The 21,476-nt window shown below is 47.9% G+C and overlaps 1 protein-coding gene across 3 annotated transcripts in view; it reads right to left on the bottom strand.

Annotated features, from left to right (window-relative positions):
* Positions 1-21,476, bottom strand: part of CLBA1 (clathrin binding box of aftiphilin containing 1) — a 242,249-nt gene that overhangs the window by 42,574 nt on the left and 178,199 nt on the right. For all 3 annotated transcript variants that reach the window (XM_069638156.1, XM_069638158.1, XM_069638157.1), the window contains exons 2-3: positions 18,305-19,032; positions 10,677-10,825 (exon numbers count right to left, since the gene is read on the bottom strand). In XM_069638156.1, the coding sequence (XP_069494257.1) occupies positions 10,677-10,825; positions 18,305-18,742 (587 nt within the window). In that variant the 5' untranslated portion in view covers positions 18,743-19,032. The remainder of the gene's footprint in view (positions 1-10,676; positions 10,826-18,304; positions 19,033-21,476) is intronic.

Genomic DNA, 21,476 nt, shown 5'->3' with positions numbered 1-21,476 from the left:
GCGCGTGAGCCACTTCTCCGATTCCATTACATCCCATGTGATTTAGTAACTAAACTGGCTGATTTCCAGCTAGAGACGGCTAAACATACGAACAACAAAGACCAAAGAGATGCCACAGAAAGCTACATTTTAAACACTAAGGGCCCGATTCATGGAATTTTTTGCACGGTTCAAACTGACTTTGCACTGCTGAAAAGTGACTTTGCACTGGACACAAACCCTGATTCATGGAACTGTGCAAAGTGTATTTTTTCAGTGCAGAGTCACAGTTCCATGAATCAGGATTAGTGTCGACAGTGCAAAGTCAATTAGAACCGTTCAAAAAATGTCCATGAATCGGGCCCTATGTGTTTGCTCTCTGAGTCTGATGTGTATGTGTGCTGTGCGCATGCCTGCGTATGTAGCATATGTGTTTGCCCCCAAGGGCCCAATTCATGGAATTTTTTTAATGGTTCAAAGTGACTTTGCTCTGCCGACACAGACCCCGATTCATTGAACTGTGCAAAGTGTTTTTTTGCTGCGCTAAGTCCATGCAAAGTCATTCTTTAGTTGAAAGTCACTTTGAACCGTGCAAAGAAGTCCATGAATCAGGCCCTAAGTGGCCTGCTGCCACACGGGGTGCTGCACCTGGGGCAAAGAGTGTCTTGTTGACGTCCCCATGGACACGGGGAGGTGGGTGGTTGGTTGGTGGGAAGTGACGAGGGGGAACGGGAAGTGACGGGTAGGGCGCGGGGGAAGGGATATAGTTTGTTGAAGGGAAATAAAGACGGACGTTACTGCAAGAGCTTGTGTCCGTGTATTTGTAAGTGCGTCATACCCTCACCAGGTGCACCCACCTGATGCAGCCATATGGAGAGAGAGAGACACTTGCTGCCTGATTCATGGAATTATTTGCGCCGAAAATGGCGATTTGTGCGCCATTCTGCCCGCAAATCCCCGTTTGACAAATCGGGATTTGTGGGCAGAATGGCACACAAATCCCAGTTTTCGGCGCAAATAATTCCATGAATCAGGCCCTTGGCTGCTTGTGTTACTGACATGATACACCTGCTAAACGGAGCCAAGATGTTCTCTAAGTTGGACCTACAAAAAGGATACCATCAACTTGTACTGAGCCCCGAGAGCAGGAATATCACTACGTTTGTCACGCCTCTGGGCCTGTTCCGGTACAAGAGGTTTAGTTTCGGTGTGTCTTCGGCCGTGGAAATATTTCAGGCCGAGGTGCAAAATGTCATCAAGCACATCCCAAACTGCCTCAACTACAGTGACGATATTCTGATCTTCGGCACGGACGTCAACGAACATGACGAGGCACTGATGAAGGTCTGCAAAGCCCTGGAAGCTGCAAACCTCACGCTTAACCGCAACAAGTGTGTTTCGGAAGAGTACATTAAGATTCTTCAGACATATTTTCTCGGAGACGGGCATGACACCAAAAAAAAAGGGGCTGCACTAAATGAAACCGCACCCACATTGAAAGTATCAGAGTTGCGCGCTTTTCTAGGACTAGCCAGCTACTGTGCGCGCTACATAAAGGACTTTGCCTTCGTAAGTGAACCTCCCGAAACGCCAGGACGCCACATTTCACTGGTCGGAGGACTGCCAAAAAGCCTTTGAAATCATCAGGTAGAGAGTCGCCAAGGCAGAAAATATGTCGTATTACGACCCCGGCCGCCAGACTGAACTGACTGTGGACGCAAGTTCCGTGGGACTGGGGGCCATACTGGCTCAGGTGGATTCAAGAGACCACTCGCAAAAGTACATTATCGCATACGCCAGTAGGAGTCTCTCCACTACTGAACAGGCGTACTCGCAAGCGAAGAAGAAAGGTCTTTCTGTAGTATGGGCATGCAAGCATTTCCACCTCTTCCTATATGGAAAACCTTTTCAAGTCATCACAGATCACCAAGCCCTTCTATTCCTATATGGTAATCCACAAGCAAAAATGCAAGTCCGAATCAACAGGTGGGAGCTGCGTCTACAGGACTATGCCTTTGAAATTGTCCATCGGCCAGGCAAAGGAGAAAACCCTGCGGATTTCCTGTCCAGAAGACCCCGGGATGGGTGTGCACCAGAACCCTCAGTAGCGGACAGGTATCTTCGATACCTCATACATCAAACCGACCCGGAAGGGCTAGCCACCGAAGAAATAGCGTGGGAGACAGAAAATGACCCTGCCTATCGGATCATATGTGAGGGACTTGCCTCTGAAATGTGGAGGAGGGCCAAGGAGAGAGGAAGAGCGGCAGGTGACCCTGTACACCAAGAGGTAGAGCGTCTCATACAGATAAAAGAGGAACTGGCACTATCCGAAGATCATCTCCTCCTGAAGGACTGCAAGCTGGTGATACCCCTGTCATTGAGGGTGAAGATCATTGAATTAGTCCACGAAAATCACTGGGGAATGGTATCAACCAAGCGCATGCTTCGCCAGAAAACCTGGCTCCCGAACATGGACTCCATGGTGGAAGAGGCGCTCAGGGCCTGTCCCATGTGCAGCCTTGTCACTCCCAACCGACACCCAGAGCCACTAAACATGTCTGACCTCCCAAAGGGGATATGGGAAGCTGTGGCCGCCGACTTCTTTTTGGCCCATAAGTGGCAGGGAGGGAAGGAAGGGGGGAGGTATGTACTAGCGGTGATGGATGAATATTCTTGATATCCCGAAGCCCAACTGATATCGTCGATGGCTTCTCATCGTGTCATACCTGCCCTGAATCGCATCTTGTCTGCCTATGGGATTCCCAAGGTGCTCAAGACAGATAATGGACCTCCCTTTAGTGGGCATCAGTTCACCCAATTTGTGGAATACATGGGATTCCATCATAGGAAGATAACACCTCTCTGGCCACAAGCGAATGGCATGATAGAACGCTCCATGGCCAATCTAAAAAGAGCACTACAAATAGCCAAGCTCACGGGGCAGCCATATGAGCAGGTACTGAACCAGCTGATGAGAAACTACAAGGGTACCCCTCATAGCACCACTGGGAAGAACCCTGCGGAAGTGATGTTTGGGAGAAATGTCCAAACACACCTCCCACAAGCCCGAGAGAGCAACAACCCTCCTGAAATGGACAAGGAAGTGAGAGAGACGATGATGCGAAGGCACGCATGAAAGCATACGCGGACAGTTGCCGAGGAGCAAAACCACCCTCAATCAAGGTGGGCGATGTCATCGCCGTGAAGCAACCACAAACGCACAAGCACACGGCCGTCTTCCAGGAAGCACCCCTGCTGTTCACTCAGAAGAAAGGCTCTATGGTCACCACGCATGGCCTGGAAGGCTCTGTCACTCGAAATTCATCCGACTTCAAGGGAATTCTGTCGCTAGGGTCGAGGCAACTAAGTGGGCGTGTGATTGTCCCCATTGACTATGCGTCGGACAAATCATACCAAGGAGACCATGGAGACACGGAGGACTCAGATCCAGAAATTCACATAGAGGGCGAGAGCAGCGGCAGTCCTCCAGCGTCCATCAGTTCATGTCCTCAGAGGGCTCGGAATAAGCCTCGCCGTTGGAACGAAGAAATGGGTTGATATAGCCCACTGGACAACCACCTGTTGTGCAAGTCTGGTACCTGTTTAAAAAGGGGGGAGATGTCATGTTGACGTCCCCATGGACACGAGGAGGCGGGTGGTTGGGTGGAGGGAAGTGACGAGGGGATAACGGGAAGTGACAGGTGGGGTTGTGGGGGGAAGGGATATAGTTTGTTGAAGGGAAATAAAGACGGACGTTACTGCAAGAGCTTGTGTCCGTGTATTTGTGAGTGCATCATACCCTCCCCAGGTTCACCCACGGCCTCTACAGAGAGCTGTTCTGAAGTGGAAAGCATGGTCACCCAGTACATAATGCCCCCCTTCCTCTCTAAATTTAACATGATTTTGCCCACCTACCCTCCAACAGAGGCCAACCCACGTGCACTGAGGGTCACGCCGACTGCACCGATTCCACTGCTGATGTGACAGGGGCAGGCTGACTGCACTGAGGGTCAGGCTGACCACACTGATTCCGCTGCTGATGTGACAGGGTCAGGCTGACTGCACTGAGGCTCAGGCTGACTGCACCGATTCCACTGCTGATGTGACAGGGCCAGGCTGACTGCATGGAGGGTCAGGCTGACTGCACAGATTCAACTGCTGATGCGACAGGGTCAGTCTGACTGCACAGATTCCACTGCTGATGGGACAGGGTCAGGCTGAGTGCACAGAGTCCTCTGCTGATGGGACAGGATAACTGCACTGATTCCACAGCTGATGCGACAGGGTCAGGATAACTGCACTGATTCCACTGCTGATGTGACAGGGTCAGGCTGACTGCACTGAGGGTCAGGCTGACTGCACTGAGGGTCAGGCTGACCGCACTGATTCCACTGCTGATGTGACAGGGTCAGGATAACTGCACTGATTCCACTGCTGATGTGACAGGGTCAGGATGACTGCACTGAGGGTCAGGCTGACTGCACCGATTCCACTGACGTGACAGGGTCAGGATAACTGCACAGATTCCTTTGCTGATGCAACGTGAGTCAGGCTGACTGCACTGATTCCACTGCTGATGCGACAGGGTCAGGATAACTGCACTGATTCCACTGCTGATGTGACAGGGTCAGGCTGACTCCACTGAGGGTCAGGCTGACCGCACTGATTCCACTGCTGATGTGACAGGGTCAGGATAACTGCACTGATTCCATTGCTGATGCAACAGGGTCAGGCTGACTGCACTGAGGGTCAGGCTGACTGCACCGATTCCACCGACGTGACAGGGTCAGGATAACTGCACTGATTCCACTGCTGATGTGAGTCAGGCTGACTGCACTGAGGGTCGGGCTGACTGCACAGATTCCTTTGCTGATGCAACAGGGTCAGGCTGACTGCACCGATTCCACTGCTGATGTGAGTCAGGCTGACTGCACTGAGGGTCGGGCTGACTGCACCGATTCCACTGCTGATGTGAGTCATGCTGACTGCACTGAGGGTCAGGCTGACTGCACCGATTCCACTGCTGATGCGACAGGGTCAGGATAACTGCACTGTTTCCACTGCTGATGCGACAGGGTCAGGATAACTGCACTGTTTCCACTGCTGATCCGACAGGGTCAGGATAACTGCACTGTTTTCACTGCTGATGCGACAGGGTCCGTCTGACTACACTGAGGGTCAGGCTGACTGCACCGATTCCACTGCTGATGTGAGTCATGCTGACTGCACTGAGGGTCAGGCTGACTGCACTGATTCCACTGCTTATGTGACAGGGTCTGGCTGACCGCACTGATTTCACTGCTGATGTGACAGGGTCAGGCTGACTGCACTGAAGGTCAGGCTGACTGCACAGATTCAACTGCTGGTGTGACATGGTCAGGCTGACTGCACTGAGGGTCAGGCGGACTGCACTGATTCCACTGCTGATGTGACATGGTCAGGCTGACTGCACTGAGGGTCAGGCTGACTACACTGATGCCACTGCTTATGTGACAGGGTCAGGCTGACTGCACTGATTCCACTGCTGATGTGACATGGTCAGGCTGACTGCACTGAGGGTCAGGCTGACTACACTGATGCCACTGCTTATGTGACAGGGTCAGGCTGACTGCACTGATTCCACTGCTGATGTGACATGGTCAGGCTGACTGCACTGTGGGTCAGGCTGACTTTACAGATTCCACTGCAGATGTGACATGGTCAGGCTGACTGCACCGATTCCACTGCTGACCCTGTCACTGCATGGCCCACCATGTGGCCAGCATGACGTGTGCCTCCTGCGGCCACTGCTTCGGTTGGGGTTACCGAAGGATGGCATAAGTAAACTACAGTGGATGTCCTGCCAATTGTATGGACTTTGCACTAATGTTTACATCTGCAGCATGCATTGGGAGCTAAAACACTGTATATTAACATTAGTCTCTCGGTGCCGGTAGTGTTCAAACTATGGTCCACGCAGGGCACCCTCTGCTCAAACGTAATCATAACACCACATTGTAGGACGCAGCAGTGCAACTGTGCTTTGTCTTACACACTTTGAACATCCATAGACATTTTTCAAATAAATTGGGCTTTGTTGCAGCATCTGCTAGTCCTCCGTTGGGGCCTTTATAAATAAAAGTCTACATCCTCAATCTTAGTTCCTTTCTTTGAAAGGAAGGAAAAGAGATGGACTTCCTCGTTCTGAGAAGCAGAGCCGGGGTGACCGCTATGCCGGTGCTGGCCGGAATACACAAGTCATCCACCGGGTGCAAATAGGCATGTGCCAGGGTCCATCAGCTCTGCAAACGTTTGACCTGGCACACTCCTCTGCCCAGGTGGGTGTTATTCTAAAAGAACACAAGCAGGTTTCCATGTGAATACCTCTCGATTTACTGACTGCTGCTTGCCCCCACTTACCCTCCCCCCCTGAGTTCCCAGGTCCATGCCATTCCTGCATCACCCGGCTTCCTATTGGCCGATGACACGCTAAGGATGTGAGACTTGTACCTGGTTTTGTGTTGTTTTTGCTTGAGCGGCGCCGGATACAGCATGTTCTTCAAAGGATACAGCAAATGTATGTCTAGACGGTTCATAAAGACCAGGCATCTGTCTATTGCCCCCATTTGCTTGATCTGATTGGAAAGCACATTTAGAGCAATAACAAACTCCAGCGTGCTTTCAGGAAGTGGAGATAGCGTAAGGAATCCATGACGGAACATTGCCTGTGGCTGGCCAAACATCCATACTCCTATGTGCAAGGACAGTTGCCAGTTCCTGCATTCGATGCTTTGTATTCGAGGGAATGACTGGATACCCCCCCTCGGCACTGTTCAATCTGTGACCAGTCAAGGAAAACAGATGTGATGAACCCTGTGGAGTCCTCACAGAACCCCTGCCTAAAGTCTCCGCCCAGGTGGCCACGGAAGGGCAGATAACTCCTGGTCTTGGGGGTGGTGTTCTATGGGAGGATAACTTGGGAGGAGAAAAGGGTCAGGGGGGTGAGCGATCCTCATGGGATGAGACACAGTATTTAACTCCACTTAGGGAGGATTTCACCTAGCTACCCCAGTATGTGATGGCTTGTTGCCATAATAAGCCAATGGTTCCATCGATTAACCATTTGAATGGGGATAGAATCTGCCAGAAACCCTGTGGTGCTGGAAGTAATTAACATTTCTTTTTAGAACCTCATGCAGATAGAAGTTTTCCAAACTCCCAAAGGTGTACAAGAGGAAGTTATCGAATACTGAAAGAATTGTTACTAAAGATCCATATTCCTCTTTTCAAACCTGTTTTGTGGCTAACTGTGATGACACCCCTAAATGTCCTAAAGAGTTGACGTCGGGCATCGGGGGAAGATATTGGTGCGAAAACCAACTGTCATCAGGGACTTCAAGTCCCATAATTCCCCCAGTACTGGGACGAGAAAGAGGAAGCTAGAGGAACAAAGATGCAGCAGTGGTCAGCTAATTGGTAACAAATGACCCACAACTGAGGGAGATGGAGAGGTTTAAAAGGCCACCACAGGTGTAGGTAAAAGGGAAGCAGAGGAAGCAGGGCTGGAAAAATCCACGCGGGCTGTGTAACCAGTGGGAAGCAATATCAGAGGAGCCAGAGGACGCTGGGACCAGTGCAGGTCCTGAGAGGGTATGTGGCTCTAATATGGCTAACTGCAGAGGCTGCGCAGCGGGAAGCATGAGAGGGAAACGCTCCCCCACTTGCCCATCCAGAGCACACTGTGCAGAGATTGCGCAGCGGGAAGTAGAAGCAGCCGAGAGGTTACTGCACCCGGAACTCTCAGGAGCAGAGGCAGCTCCAAATCAGCATGGCAAACACAAAGGCGATCCAATGTCGGTTCGGGAGAAGCCACAAATACAACGGTCCTGCGAGCACCGAACGGGGCACACAAGAGCAACCTACCCGGTGAGTCTGCAGCATATGAATGGCTCTGGGATGCTCTGATGCTGGCCGCGTGTGTCATGCAGATGAATATTACGAATACCGAAACCAGCAAAAGCTGCATTCCTTAAAAATAAAAGACTCTAGAACTGAGTTTGCAGGTTGTGAGAGACTTCTACAACCCAGTGGGGAAATCCCATTGAAACTTAATTCACACAAGCAATACCCAAGCCAAAAGGGGCTGAAAACGTGGCAATACCCTTCCATCACATATTGTCAAAGACCCGAAAAGCCCCAGGGTTCTACAAACCACTACTCAGATTCTGGAATACCAACATGTGTAGTTAATACAAACCTACATTGCCAAAGCCAAAAGAGAAACCAGAGAAAGCTTCAGGCTTGTCACTGTTTGTCTATTGGTAAAGAAGGAAAGGGGAAGTGGCAACCAGGCTGCTCTTTTGGAGAAGGTTATCCAGAGGGAGCGGAGTAGAGTTGTGAGGGAGTACATATGGGCTCAGATAAATGCCGTTTTCCCTAAAAAGCAGTTGAACAATATATGTTGGCAAACACTGCAAAGCTGTTATTGTCCAAGGTTGGAGGGGACCACTGTTGTAACTTTTCTTTAGTGTTAGTCGGGCAGGCGAGAATACTCGAATGGGATCACTGTTGTGGTGATACACGTGGTATGAGAAGTAAAACAGCTATTGTGGTAGTTGTAGGATTGGCAGGAGAGTAGACCAGGCACCCATCGATACAGTGCAACAGTTGATAAAGTGTTGAATTCCCAAGAACTGTGTTAGAACTTTGTGGACAAGGATCAGGATTTCCTACCTTACTTTTGGAACTGTTGAGCAGGATGTAGCTTAAATCTGGGGAAGGGAAATTACACCCAGAAGAGACATACTCAATGATGCATTATGTTTTCTGTTAAATATTGCCATGTATTTGCCATGTGTTTCCTTATGTTATTGCATGTATGCATGTCAATGCCAGATATCCATTGAAAGAAGGTTTCCTTTAGTTTAATTTAGACAGGGAATCCTCATTAGTGTAGGGATGGTGAGGTGTTTAACCAGCCTGTGTAATTTAATAAAATGGCTAACTTTAAAAATCACTCACAGAGTTGCCTGCTCACATTTCTGACCTCTCACACAGACCTGTTGTTCTACACTTGCTTGCTTGTGCAACTCATCAATTAATGCAAGCTGGATTTTTAGTTTCAGTTGACAATACCAACGTTCACCAATGGCTGGATAAATACTGAAGACACCAAGCCAATATAATCAGATGGTTGGACCACATTTTTCACTGGATGAGACAGTGCCCGCTGTCTCAAGCACACTAAATCAGCGGCCCACAGCATGCTTTGAACGCTCCAAATCACTAGAGCCGCTCACACCTTGAAACAGAAGTATGAAAAGAAAAACTGGGAGCCCCAACCCATGCACAACTTACAGTCAGTCCACAAACCAACGCAGTCATGAAATGAACCAATGGCATCCCTAGCCCTGCAAGAGTCTCCTATTCCTGGATTTCAACCAGTGCGGCAGTACTAGCCCGATCCTTCGCGATGGCAGGTATAGGCTGTTGCTATGTAGCTTATGCGCCTCTACCTAAAACCAAATACACAAACTAACGACCAGTATAAAGTAAAGAAGACAGTCTGGAATCAAGCTTAAAAAAGGACATCAAACCGGATCTTTGTGATCACCTCGAAAAGATAAATTTTGAATATGAAAATACCAATTTTCCCCCCTCATATTTCCCCTCAATTAGACCCCATCCAACCCACCATATTGCCCTTATATTTTGCACTACCCTGTGCTCCCTCATACCCCCACACAAATAATTGTGTGGAAATGGGATTTTGGAAATTCAGTATTTTGTGTGTTCGAAATTTTCTTCGGCTCAGTAACTGACTGATACCCATCAAACCTGCGATACAACCATTACCTTTGTTTCCAACGGCCTTATGAAACAAGTTTAAAAATTGCAGTTTACACAAATCCTTTTGGAGTGGTGGCCCCAGCTACCTTTCAATCCAGGCCAAAGTAGATCCCATCCAGGACCTTGAACTAGATTTAATCTAAGCGCATCTGCCAACACAAATCAACAATCAAACACATGAAAGCAAAGCGTTGGGAATTCTCGATCCAAAACCATGGAACAGTACCAACCCTATCCTAAACGCCTTACCTCGCACCTCCAGCAGGGATACAGAAGATGGAAAGAAACAGTCAACTGTATGCCGATTCGGAGTCGTGGCGATATACGCCCACCCTGACCCCACAGGCAATACTTACCTTTCATTTACTTGTCTGCATATAAACACCTTTTTGTATTTTACTCCTCCTTTTCATTCTAACTTAACCCACTGCATCCCCTCACACTCTCCCGCTTCTCCACAATGCGAGTACCAAAACATCCATTGCCTCCCGACGATTCCTGAATCAGCAGACCAGAATTTATCACTGTTTGTTTATAATTCTATTCTGATAAGCACTAAGAAGTAGCTGCAAGGCGATGAGTCAACATAGAAAGTAAAAGCAAAGCATAAGAACAGAACAAAAGATTCAAAAAAGCTTATGCCCGTCAAGAATAGATCCAGCCCACCGCACCCAGCAAGACCACCATTCATTGGAAACTTAGCCAATTGGATCGTCGAACTGATGACTTACAATACCAATCACCTTGCAAACTGACAGTGTCTTCCTCTCTAGATCAAGCAACTTGACGGAATTCTGGTGCTGGAAAGTTCCACAAGGCAACGTTTTGTCACATGACACACAAAGCAGCCAATACACACACATTACCCGAGTTGTGTTGTTAGAACTTTAACAAGTTCATTATCCTCTTCCCTCGCTTCCAGAAGTTGTTCAAAGCTCTTTGTGATTTCCGTGGGCTCTTGGATGGGAATCTCTGGAAAACTGGATTTGAAAACGTTGGCATATTTTTGTTGGTCCTAAAGAAAATAAATGATCTTGTGTAAGTACAGTAGGAACATTCTAACATTGTCCAATGCCTTATTTTCAATTTACAATTCAATGATGGCTACATTACGGGTGCAGACCCATTCACAGCAATATCTCATGTTAGGAAAACACACTATTTAGTCCCTCTTTCCTTGTAAACATGTTAAACTGGTGGCACGATGGCCTTGAGCATTCCTGAAAGCACAGCTATTGACACCTGAATGAACCAACTTGTCTGATTGGATTAAACAGCACACTGGGGTCTCCCAAGGTTTCATTGCAACCTTGACCATTTAATGTCTACGTGAAGCCACAACTATTCGTACAAAAAAAAAAAAAAAAAAAATCGATTCCCCTCTTCCACCTTTATGCCGATGAGCCGTATAGGAGCGGATAGCACCAGCCAAGCCAAACCGACGTTCCCCTTGAAACTATATAAAGCCGGGTGATTGAAAGTACCATGTCCCCTAATTGAGCTAAAAGAGAGGTGGTATCCCATCCATCAAGAATCCCTGAATTACCTTGACCTCCAACCTTTCACTCAACTCTGGATAGCCCCACACTGGATGCCAACTTGAAATGCAAGCCTCAAAGGCAATTCTTCCCTTCCCTGATCTTCGCCACCTGGTGGACTTTGTAAAGGAGGTAGACCTCTGAAACCGGGACTGTTGCAACAGCATTCACGGGGCTCCCCCAAAGAAAGATCGGTACAAATGGCAACTCATCCAAAACAGAGTTCCATGCGTAGTCCGAGGCATTGGCAAACATGAGCACATCTCTAGGACGGGGTGTTGCTATGTCTGGAAAAGATCCAGGGCTACGTTAATGTTGGCACTGTCGAGATTCGGGGCTAGCTAGTCTTTTGGTTGTAGACCCTGAGCTTCTATCTGGGGCGACAACCAAAAGACCTGGGGTAGGGGACCCAGTCAAGTCCCCCTACCAATGCCTCGGCATCACAAAATCTGCACTGGTTCGCAGTCCAGTGATGTTTCAAAAACCTATGGCATCAAAGGTAGAGGTTTCCGGCACGTGGGCCCAAAGTATACAAGATTAACTATTGAAACTACATTGTGTATTCGGTCTGTGCAGACTCTGCCAATAAAATCAATCAAGTGCCCTATTGGTGGAAAAGAAGTTGGGAAGAGGTAATGTCTGTCAAGGGCAACTAATCTTGGAACAAGCTGTTAACTGGAACTCATGCTCGAACCCGACTGTTTCAAATTCAAGCAAGCTTTATCGTTCCCTTAAGTCTTCATGGCTTGCTAACCTCTCATCGCTCGTTTGAGGACCCACGTTAATGCATGTCGCTAGACCTTTTTTTACTAAGTATTGAGTCAACGTCCCATGTCTCAGGCTAGGCAGGAGTTAGCTCTCAAAGGTTTTGTATTACCACTCATCAGCCCTACCCAACATAGTCAATGGTGAGGAATTATGGAAGTAGTAGTCCCACACATCTGCCTAGTCACAGGTTGCATAGCTCTGTAAGGAATGGGTAGATGATGGGGGCTGGGAACCACCACCGTTCTGTGAAGTTGGCCCTGAATAAGGAACATTGTCCACCCCTAAGCTCACCAGCTCATCCCTATCCTATTGGAACTAAGTAACTAACGGTAGACAGTGACATTTTCCTGAGAAACAAGAATAATTCGATCTAGAAAGACTGCTCAGAGACCGCTCCAAAAGCTCTTTCTAAATGGAACTTCACACCCCTGGACGCACATGAGTGCTCACATGGGCTGACAGGCTGATGCAGCTGTAAGAGTGGTATCGGGGACGTCCCAGGTAAGTGTGTTTAAGGATGCGTGTGTGTGTGTCCGTCTGTGTCTGTCTGGGTGGGGGAGGAGCGGGAATGTTTGTGGCGAGGGATTGAGGGGCGGGCTAATTTGAGTGTTTGCATGTTAGTAGGTGGGGGTTGAGTGGGAATGCTTAGGAAGGCAGGGAGGCAGCATGGGAGGAAAGAGGGGCTCACAGGGTGAAACGCCTGTGATATCCAAGAAATACCACCAGCGTGTGTGAGGGTTATGTTATATTATGGTTATTTATATAGCGCACGTTCACCCAAAGGTATCTTGGCGCTGGAGAGAAAAAGACCACAGCAAACGGGAAAGCAAGCAGGATCAAAGACAATAGTTCCGAAAAGATGAGTCCTCAGAGGCTTCTGAAAAAAACAGATGATTGGACAAAGGTTTATTGGTGGAAGGAAGGCTGTTCCACAGCAGTGCCGCTGAAACAGAGAAAGCGCGGCCACCCATTCGAGAGCGGCGATAGAGGGGTACGCAAAGCATACCGGCAGAGGCTGATCGTAAAGGGCGATTGGGGATAAATCGCTCAAATTTGACAAGTAGGTACTCAGCACCTATACCGTGCACAGCCCGATGAACGATACTGAGGGCCTTAAACTGAATACGTTGTGCCACGGGCAGCCAATGAAGAGAGCGTAGCACAGGGATTACATGGGATCCATAGGGGGTACCCGTTGCTAGCCTCATGGCCAAATTCTGAAGACGTTGTAGCCTGCCAATCAGCCCCTTTGGTTGCACCAAGTACAAGGAATTGCAGTAATCCAGCCTGCTCAGAATCATAGCTGTCACTACAGGAGGACGAATTGAAGCTAGAATCAAATGGAGCATGGGGGAGGGCGGGGTTGGCATGGGGAGGGCAGGAATTGGCTTCACAGAGGGCTGGGGGGTGGATCCCCGACCCCCAGTAGTGTGATATTTCTGCATTTGAAGGCAGCACAAAATTGTCTACAAAAATACAACAACAAAACCAGTCTTTTTTCGTACAGCCTTCAAAATGTGGAAACATCAAAGAGAACCAAGCTTACGGGTCAGTGAGGACCTTATCATTATAGGGGGAGAATCGATTGTGCTCATTTATCAGCATTAAGTGCCAGTCACAACCAAAACAAAGTCCGATTGATTTTGGATAGCAGTAACATTGTTAGGTGCTGCACCCCTCCAGCTGCATTTGCCCAGGGGTCTTCTGTAGTGGGTTCCTGCGAGCTGGACAGTATGAACTTGACAACCTGCTTTCAGCTAAAATAGTGTTTGCTATCCAGGCTTCCCGGTGTAGGTACACCCCCGGCTGCATCTGTGGTTTGCGGAAGGCATCACAATAGGAGGAAGCAATCAGGCAATCACTGCATGGAAACATGTATGCAAGCATCCACGGAGCGGCTGAGAACCAGGAAGGGAAGGGCAGTGAAAGGAGCAGTGAGGAGATGGTGGCAAGAAGTTTAGAGAGAGAACGGGGGAGGGAGGTGGTACCAAGGTGCCTTAGGGGGAAGATATGGGAGGCAAGGCAGGAGCGGAGGAGGACAGCAGAATGCAGCGAATCAATGGGGGCGAAGAAGCAATCGGAAGTAGAGGGAGGAGAACTGACTGGAGAAATAGCAAAGAAGAATGAAGAGGTGCCAGGGCAAGAGGAAGCAGGGTTGGGAGTGCCCAAGACCCAAGTGACTGGAGAGGCTGCGGCAGAGACTGTAACAAGTACAGAAGGGGTTAATCCTAACAACAGGGAACACCTTGAGCTTTGCTTAGATCTTCTGGGAGTCTGGGACGACCAAGGGGACATTGTACATTGACAGACAGAAGGACTGAAAGACCTCAGGTCTCTAGAGAAAGCTGGATGTCTGTAGGTCTTTGATATCCCACAGCGCTACCTCAGTTCAACCCGATACCTTAGAATTTCTGTAGTTTAAATCGCGACCTTGAGCCTCAGACCTTGGCTTTAAGTTAGAGTTGATGCCTCTGCTATGACAGTCTCTGGGAGGCAGATGAAACCCATCTACTTGTAACCCTTCACTTGCAGCAGACATTCCGCCACAGTGCTATCTGCACCGCTCAAGAGGCGTGCAAATGATGCACGTGTCAAAGCCTTAGCACTGGGAACATTGGTCCAGAAACATGTCATTGGCACCCAAGGGGTTAACAAAACCAGTCAGATGCTCACATGCAAGAAGAGTGCAACAATGTAGAGATGTGGTTTTGATCCTATCACTCATTTTCTCGCTACAATGCGGCAGTCTCCAAGGCAACCGTCTCTCATCTGAGGATATTCTGGAGGGTTCCTTTGGTGGAACCTCCAGGTGCAAGTCAGCAGAGCTTCCAGGGAATGCTGAGGGGCCCACTGTGTGCTACTATGTTGGAGTTACAAAGAGTGAGAGCAACAAGGGCTCCTAAGAGTCCAACACAAGCAAGAAGACCAGTACAGGCTCTCAGAAAATTAGACCACATCTCTCCAGTCTTGAAAGAGAACCAAAAACTCTTGGGTAAGGGAAAAATAAATAAATATATAAAAGAACAACTCTGCTAGGACAACGTAGCCCTTAAATGATTTTTCCAGAAGGCCTTTAGAATCTTGGGCCTCTGGCAGACAAGCTTGAAATAGACAGGCACACGCTTCTCTCCAGAGGCTCCTTCTAGTGCTGGCCGGTCAAAGCTCTAGCAGCGGCTTACTTGCGAGACTGTCCTGCAATGCTCTCCTGCCAGCAGCTCCTTCTAGTGCCAGGGATCAAATGTGTAGTAGCGGCTTATGCACGAGACCGCCCTGCAATGCCCTCTCTCCAGCAGCTTCTTCTAGTGCCAGGGGTCAAAGCTCTAGCAGTGGCTTACGTGTGAGACTCATGCAATGCTCTCCTTCCAGCAGGTCCTTCTAGAGCTGGGGGGGACGGGAGAAATCAAACGTCTAGCAGTGGCTTACGTGTGAGACTCATGCAATGCTCTCCTTCCAGCAGCTCCTTCTAGAGCTGGGGGGGACGGGAGAAATCAAACGTCTAGCAGGGGCTTACGTGTGAGACTGCCCCGCAAAGGGAAAAATGAAATTATATACTATTATGATTATTATAAAATGTATTAAGCGCAAACTTATGCCCATAGGCCGTCTATGCGCTGAGCGGGAGGGGGCAGACTAAAAAATACACGGATGCCAAGTGTTCTAGCAGAGAGGAAGAAAAAGATGAACAGATGCGTCTTCAGGGCTCTCCTGAAGGGAAAATAGTCAACCAAAGTTCTTAGGCCTAGCCGAAGAGCATTCCACAGGCTAGGCTCCAGCACTGAGAAGGAACGACCCCCCAGACGCTTCCGCCGACATTTTGGAATCCTAAGGAGCTGATGAGAGTCCAACCGCAAATTTCTCATTGGACAGCATCTTTCCAGTTTATTTTTCAAAAAGTGAGGGCCCACATTGTGCACAGCTCGATGGACAATACACATAATTTTGAACTCAATACGAGCCGCCACCCGTAGCCATTGCAAACGATGTAGCAAAGCTAAAGAGGGAGTCAGTCGAGGCACCCTGACCGCCAATTGGGCTGCGGCATTCTGAAGGACTTGCAACCGCTGACACTGGTACTTAGGTTGTCCCAGATAAATGCCATTGCAATAGTCTAGTGAGAGAATTATGGTGGATATCACTACAGAATAAATTAAATCCCTAATGCACTTAATAACAAGAGGATGAACACGAGAAGGGATATTTAGTTTGCTGTGAATCTACTTCCCTTTTAAAAACCTCGATAGCATGACAAAATGTCCCAGCTGCTGCGAGAAAAGATGGATACATTTAGTAAAAATGGGCCACATTTGTGAATATATATGACAGACTTCAGGGGTAAACATGTCACGTTGCCTGCTAGTAGGCAGGCATAAAACGTCACTTGCCTCCTCAATTCCGCATATGCACACAGCACACTGTTCCTTTCTCACCAAGAGTTCTTTTTCACTTATAAATGGCCAGTGGCGAGTATAAATTCTAAAGCCTGGGACACTGAAGACCACTGTTAACTTCCCTATGCATTTGCTTCCTTTATCCTGTTGTCTTGGCTACAATATGAATTTGTCTGACTCTTAAAAAGGTAGAAACTGAGGTAGTTCAGCCTATAGAGTCTTGTGGGAGGTTATTTTTCCAATTCTTAGTATTATAATGATTTATTCCATCAACGTCTCCAGTTAGGCGGGGCCGGCCGGCTGGCGCCTAGCTGACACCACCCCTCCCCCATTGCTATGACTTTTCTGCAGCTTGGTTCCACCTGCCTGGCTGTGGTCTCAGAACCCATCAGCTTCATCATGCAAGGGACACAGAGTGAATTTATGCAGAGCTCTTTATGAAAGGGTGGCCACCAGCTGAAGGATCACGCTTCAAGCCATAGCAGAAATCCTACTAAGGTTGCTGGGCTTGATCGGCCTCAGTAATCAACCCGCACTTCGCGGACTGGCGAAAATGCTTTAGCCAACACCTCTTGACAAATGGAGTGCCTCCTGGGCAGCATTCCAACCCATTGGTGTGTAGCCCAAGTGTGTTGCTGCACAACGAAGCCAGCCGATGCCAATCGGTAACAGAACCTCCGCAAAGAGAACATTCGGGACCAAGCTGCTAGGCCACATCCTCTATGCCAGGAACACAAGCAACGGGCATGTTCCAGGCTTCTTGCGTCTCATCAGTGAGATGCAGCCTAATACCAGGCACAAGGAGAAAGAGATGGTGACGAACTCACATGGCTCGGGGAGAACCAGAGCCCCAAATCGTATCTCTGTAGGCGACCCTCAGCCCAGATAGATATGTTGCCAAGAAAGGTGGGATTGGACGAGGGACAATCACTGTTGAGCTAGTACAAGCTGCTGGGTAAGGGTCCTGTGGATTGGGTGACCTGGGTTGAGCCAGGAATGGGAGTTTACCGACCATGCTAGCAGTGCACAGGGAACTACAGAGAGAGGGTCAGCGGCTGGAGCCATCTTGCTACTTGCAAAAGCCCTGTTGTCAAAACTCTCAATACAGACCCTCCAGGCTCAACGGTGTACAACCGTGTATGGACAAGTCAGCTGCATTGTAGAACTAAGGGGACATGGGGGTGGGGGGTGAAGTTCAACAATATACCAATCCCTGAGAACGCACTCTATTCTGACGAATGGGCCTATGTGGCAGAGCACAGAAGAGAAGGTGGAACCGAGAGGAACCTGTCGCCACACTCGGCTGTACAGTAAACTCATGCTGGGCAACCAAGCACAGAAGTGCAGGCCTTGTAACAAAGTAGAGACAGTGTCCGTCACATGCAAAGTTGTGTCAGCGAGGATGGCGAGGCCAGAATCATACAACGATTAAGCTCGAACAGCGGGCAGATCGGAACACCCTGAAAGCTGACCTGAAGGAGAAGAGAGGCAGCGGAGGGGAGAGGTCAGGGAAGAATGCAGTCCCTTACCCCCAATACCAGTTCCCCCACCCCAATGTAGTGCACAATGATTTTGAGCAGTTGTGTGACTCTGCATTTCTGGGGTTTCTCCCCCCTCCCATATAAGCACCATCAGTTCCCCTGATGATTACCGTTGAATACTATTCCATTCGTCACACAGCAACATCTTGTAATTGCTTTTCTGAACAAGGAATCACAAGGTAGACCAATTACTTAGACACAGCAGAAAGTGTCACAACACACTTGCTAATTAAACCATGCAATGCATCAAAGCACCAACCTCCAGCGCTGAGCGAGCCACGGTCCTTACATCCACTTCGCCTGGTTGATCTGATTCACAGCGCTCATAAGAAGCAGGGCCATCAATATCGTCACAATGTGTGTCATTTTCAAAATAGTTTGATTTTGAGGAGCTTCTGAGGACTTCAAGCGTGTAGTCGAAAGTCTCAGATTTGGCCATAGATTCCCCAAAACCTTCAAAGTCACCCCAGGAACTGTTCCATTCAGCTACTTTCTTATCTTCCTGGAAGATCTCCAGCTTATTAGCATCTGAAATCATGTTGCATTCAATGTCCTCCTCTTGGGTTTCTACTTCAACGATCTGCTCAACGCCAAAATCGTCGCGGTCGTGGATAGACATCCCGCCTGCGTAAAATGCAGGCCCCTTTGCAGAGGCAAAGCGAAACACGAAAGTTTCCAGTAAACACTGCTGCTGCATTTTTGTTCTATAGCAAAGTGGAATTTTCAAAATAGGTAGTCTTAAAGGAAGTCATCTTTTGTAAACCAAAGTAGTATTCATGTTGCAAGTTCAAACGGTCAACATCAACATCAAAAATATCTGTTCCATTTTGCTGACTTGCCCACACTTTATTTGAACATGTTTTCTGCTAATTTGCTGGGCAAAATAACCTCCAAATTTATCCAGCCATTGTCGGCGAGTATAGAAGGTGAAGAATTAGATATAGGTTTGAAATTCAGCCGAGTCATCTTTTTCTCTCAATCTTGTACCTGAAAAAAAGAAAAAAAAAAATACAAATAAAAACACAAAAAGAAAAAAAAGAAATGTGCATTAAACCAAAAGCCATGATAAGCTGCAGAAATGAAATCTCACTTTAAAAGCAGAAAAACAATTGATAATCAACTTGCGCAGCGTATTCGGGGAAATCCTGAAATTCAACCCTGAAAGTAGTCCATTGATTTTAAGGAAAACGCAAGGGCAGCCGCTGAAAGCCTCTGGGCCTTTTGTGCTCAGTTGGTTCCCTTGAAAAAAGGAACCGCCCCAGATTTCCTTTGTGCAACAGAAAATGTTATGTTATAATACTTCATGTTTCACAAATGTTGCGCAAACTCTACTGTAAGCGAGAGCGGGGTCAGATCTGCGAAGCATCGAGTCATTTCAGAGCTGCAAACATGAACAAAACAAGGGATCTTGGTGTGGTTAGTTAAGCAATATTACTGTTGCAATTCTAGATGCTGTGAAGAAGCTTACCGGGGTGGCATCTTAATAGGTTCGGGTGCACCCCCTTGAATTCACACTCTCAGGCTTTAGCTCAGCGAGTGATCTAGTCTTTGCCTCAAAAAGACCAGCGATGAGTTAAGCCGGGCCCTTACCTGGGCATAGGAACTGGATTTCATCTGTCTTTTTTAATTTGACATTTTGGTTTTGTTTTCTGTTTTATATATGAATGTATTGCTTGTATGTTTATCGGCTTGTTTTATCTTGTTTTATGTGTGTAAAGTTTCACTTCTTGAAGCTAGCTCACACAATAAAACAATCTGTCATTTCTCGGGCCTACTTGGGCCACTCAAACTCTGCTACGCTTCTAGTTTTAGCCGTTTTTTCAGTCTCACCCTTCCCCCAATGTGGGTCCGGTGCCCCTTTTAAGTGGACACTTGCATGCATATATTATGTTTCAAAGAAAACACTGAAATTACAAAACAGCAACAAACTTGTAAACATCCCTTTATTTGCCCAAAAAGGAGACCGAACGTCTCCCACCAAACAGTGAAGGTTCTGGAAGCAAAAGCACACGATTCCGCCGTGGGACTCACAAGTTAACAATATTAGCCTTCACTACAGGAAACACGTTGTGCATTTGCTTCCTACAGTGAAGGTTAACATTGCTACATTGTGTTGGAAGACTAAGCTCCCACCACGCTGCAGACTCTGGAAGATCCTCTTCTGAGGTCTGAAGCAGACTTCCTAAAATTCCAGAGCGGGATTAGGACCCACACTTTTCCAAGCTGCCCCAGACCTGGATTTGCACACGTTACCCCAAAGCATTTCCACATGACCTGCAACACCCGTCTCTAGACCCACCACATCACCAGCCATATGCCCAAGACAGCTGGCCCACCATTTTAATCTTTTGGATGTCTTCCCTTCATAAAACCCTGACCAATAAACATCAACGCTACTACACAGAAGAACAGGGCCCGATTACGGGTTTGGCGGTAGAGGTAAAACACCCAATATTTCGGAACACTGGATGTTTGATCGCTTCTCCAAATTACAGGTTTCAAAGATGAAATTCATCTTTTGAATCTCCTTCTGTGTGGCGGCAATTACTTGAAATCATGCAGACCCAAGAAATTCCTTTAAGGGGTAATGGTATTATGAATTTGAGGAACTTCTGGACAAAATAGCACAAAACTCGTAATGAGGCCCCAGCTGGAGTCCATCAATTAAACCAGTCATTCCTTTGTGACTGCAACGTTCTTGTAATACCCCCCACAAATGGCTCTAATGCTGCCCTGAGTGGCATACAACACACCACAAAACCCATACAAGAGGAATAATCGGCATTATACATACATTGTAATTGTAATTGGTTATAACGCGCTTAATACCCAGAGGTTTCTAAGTGCGGACCTGGAGATCGAAACTGTGTTGTTCTGCGTCGTCTTGTTTCCAAGATGAGCGCGTTGCCCCGAAGCTATCCTCCGGGGTCTTTGTTAAACAAGGGCTGGGGCTGGCTCATTATGTTGCATTTCCTACAACGTGCAACTGTTGTAAACCTTCATTGTCCATATCCCTGGTTTGTCGTAACTTTCCCTTTCCGCGACATAACTTTGGTCAACGCCAACTTTTGAAGCAAAGTCATGTGTCACAATAGTCATCAATAACCACCGGCGAAAGAGAAACAATGCTGTAAACTAGGAAACAAAGAATTCTAAAGCACAAGCAGCCAGAATTGGCACACAGCACAGGCATGGTGCAGTTTCTAGAGCACACATGTCCTTTGCATGGCCTCTTGCAACAAATTACTATCAGAGGTGCATCGTGTCTTTCCTAGGTAGAATCTGCGTGCTCGGGGCCATGACCCAGTTACCCTGCCTGAGTCGGCTTTCAAGAGTCTCTGTCCCTATGTCGGTGCCTGGTGTGAATTTTCCAGTGTACATGTATGTACCGTTAGTGTGCCCATACGAGTGTGATTTTGCCAGTGTGTCTT

This window comes from Ambystoma mexicanum, chromosome 14 (genome assembly GCF_040938575.1).
Source record: "Ambystoma mexicanum isolate Mex_15411 chromosome 14, UKY_AmexF1_1, whole genome shotgun sequence".
NCBI classification, from domain to species: domain Eukaryota; kingdom Metazoa; phylum Chordata; class Amphibia; order Caudata; family Ambystomatidae; genus Ambystoma; species Ambystoma mexicanum.
This window is presented reverse-complemented; position numbering and strand designations above follow the sequence as displayed.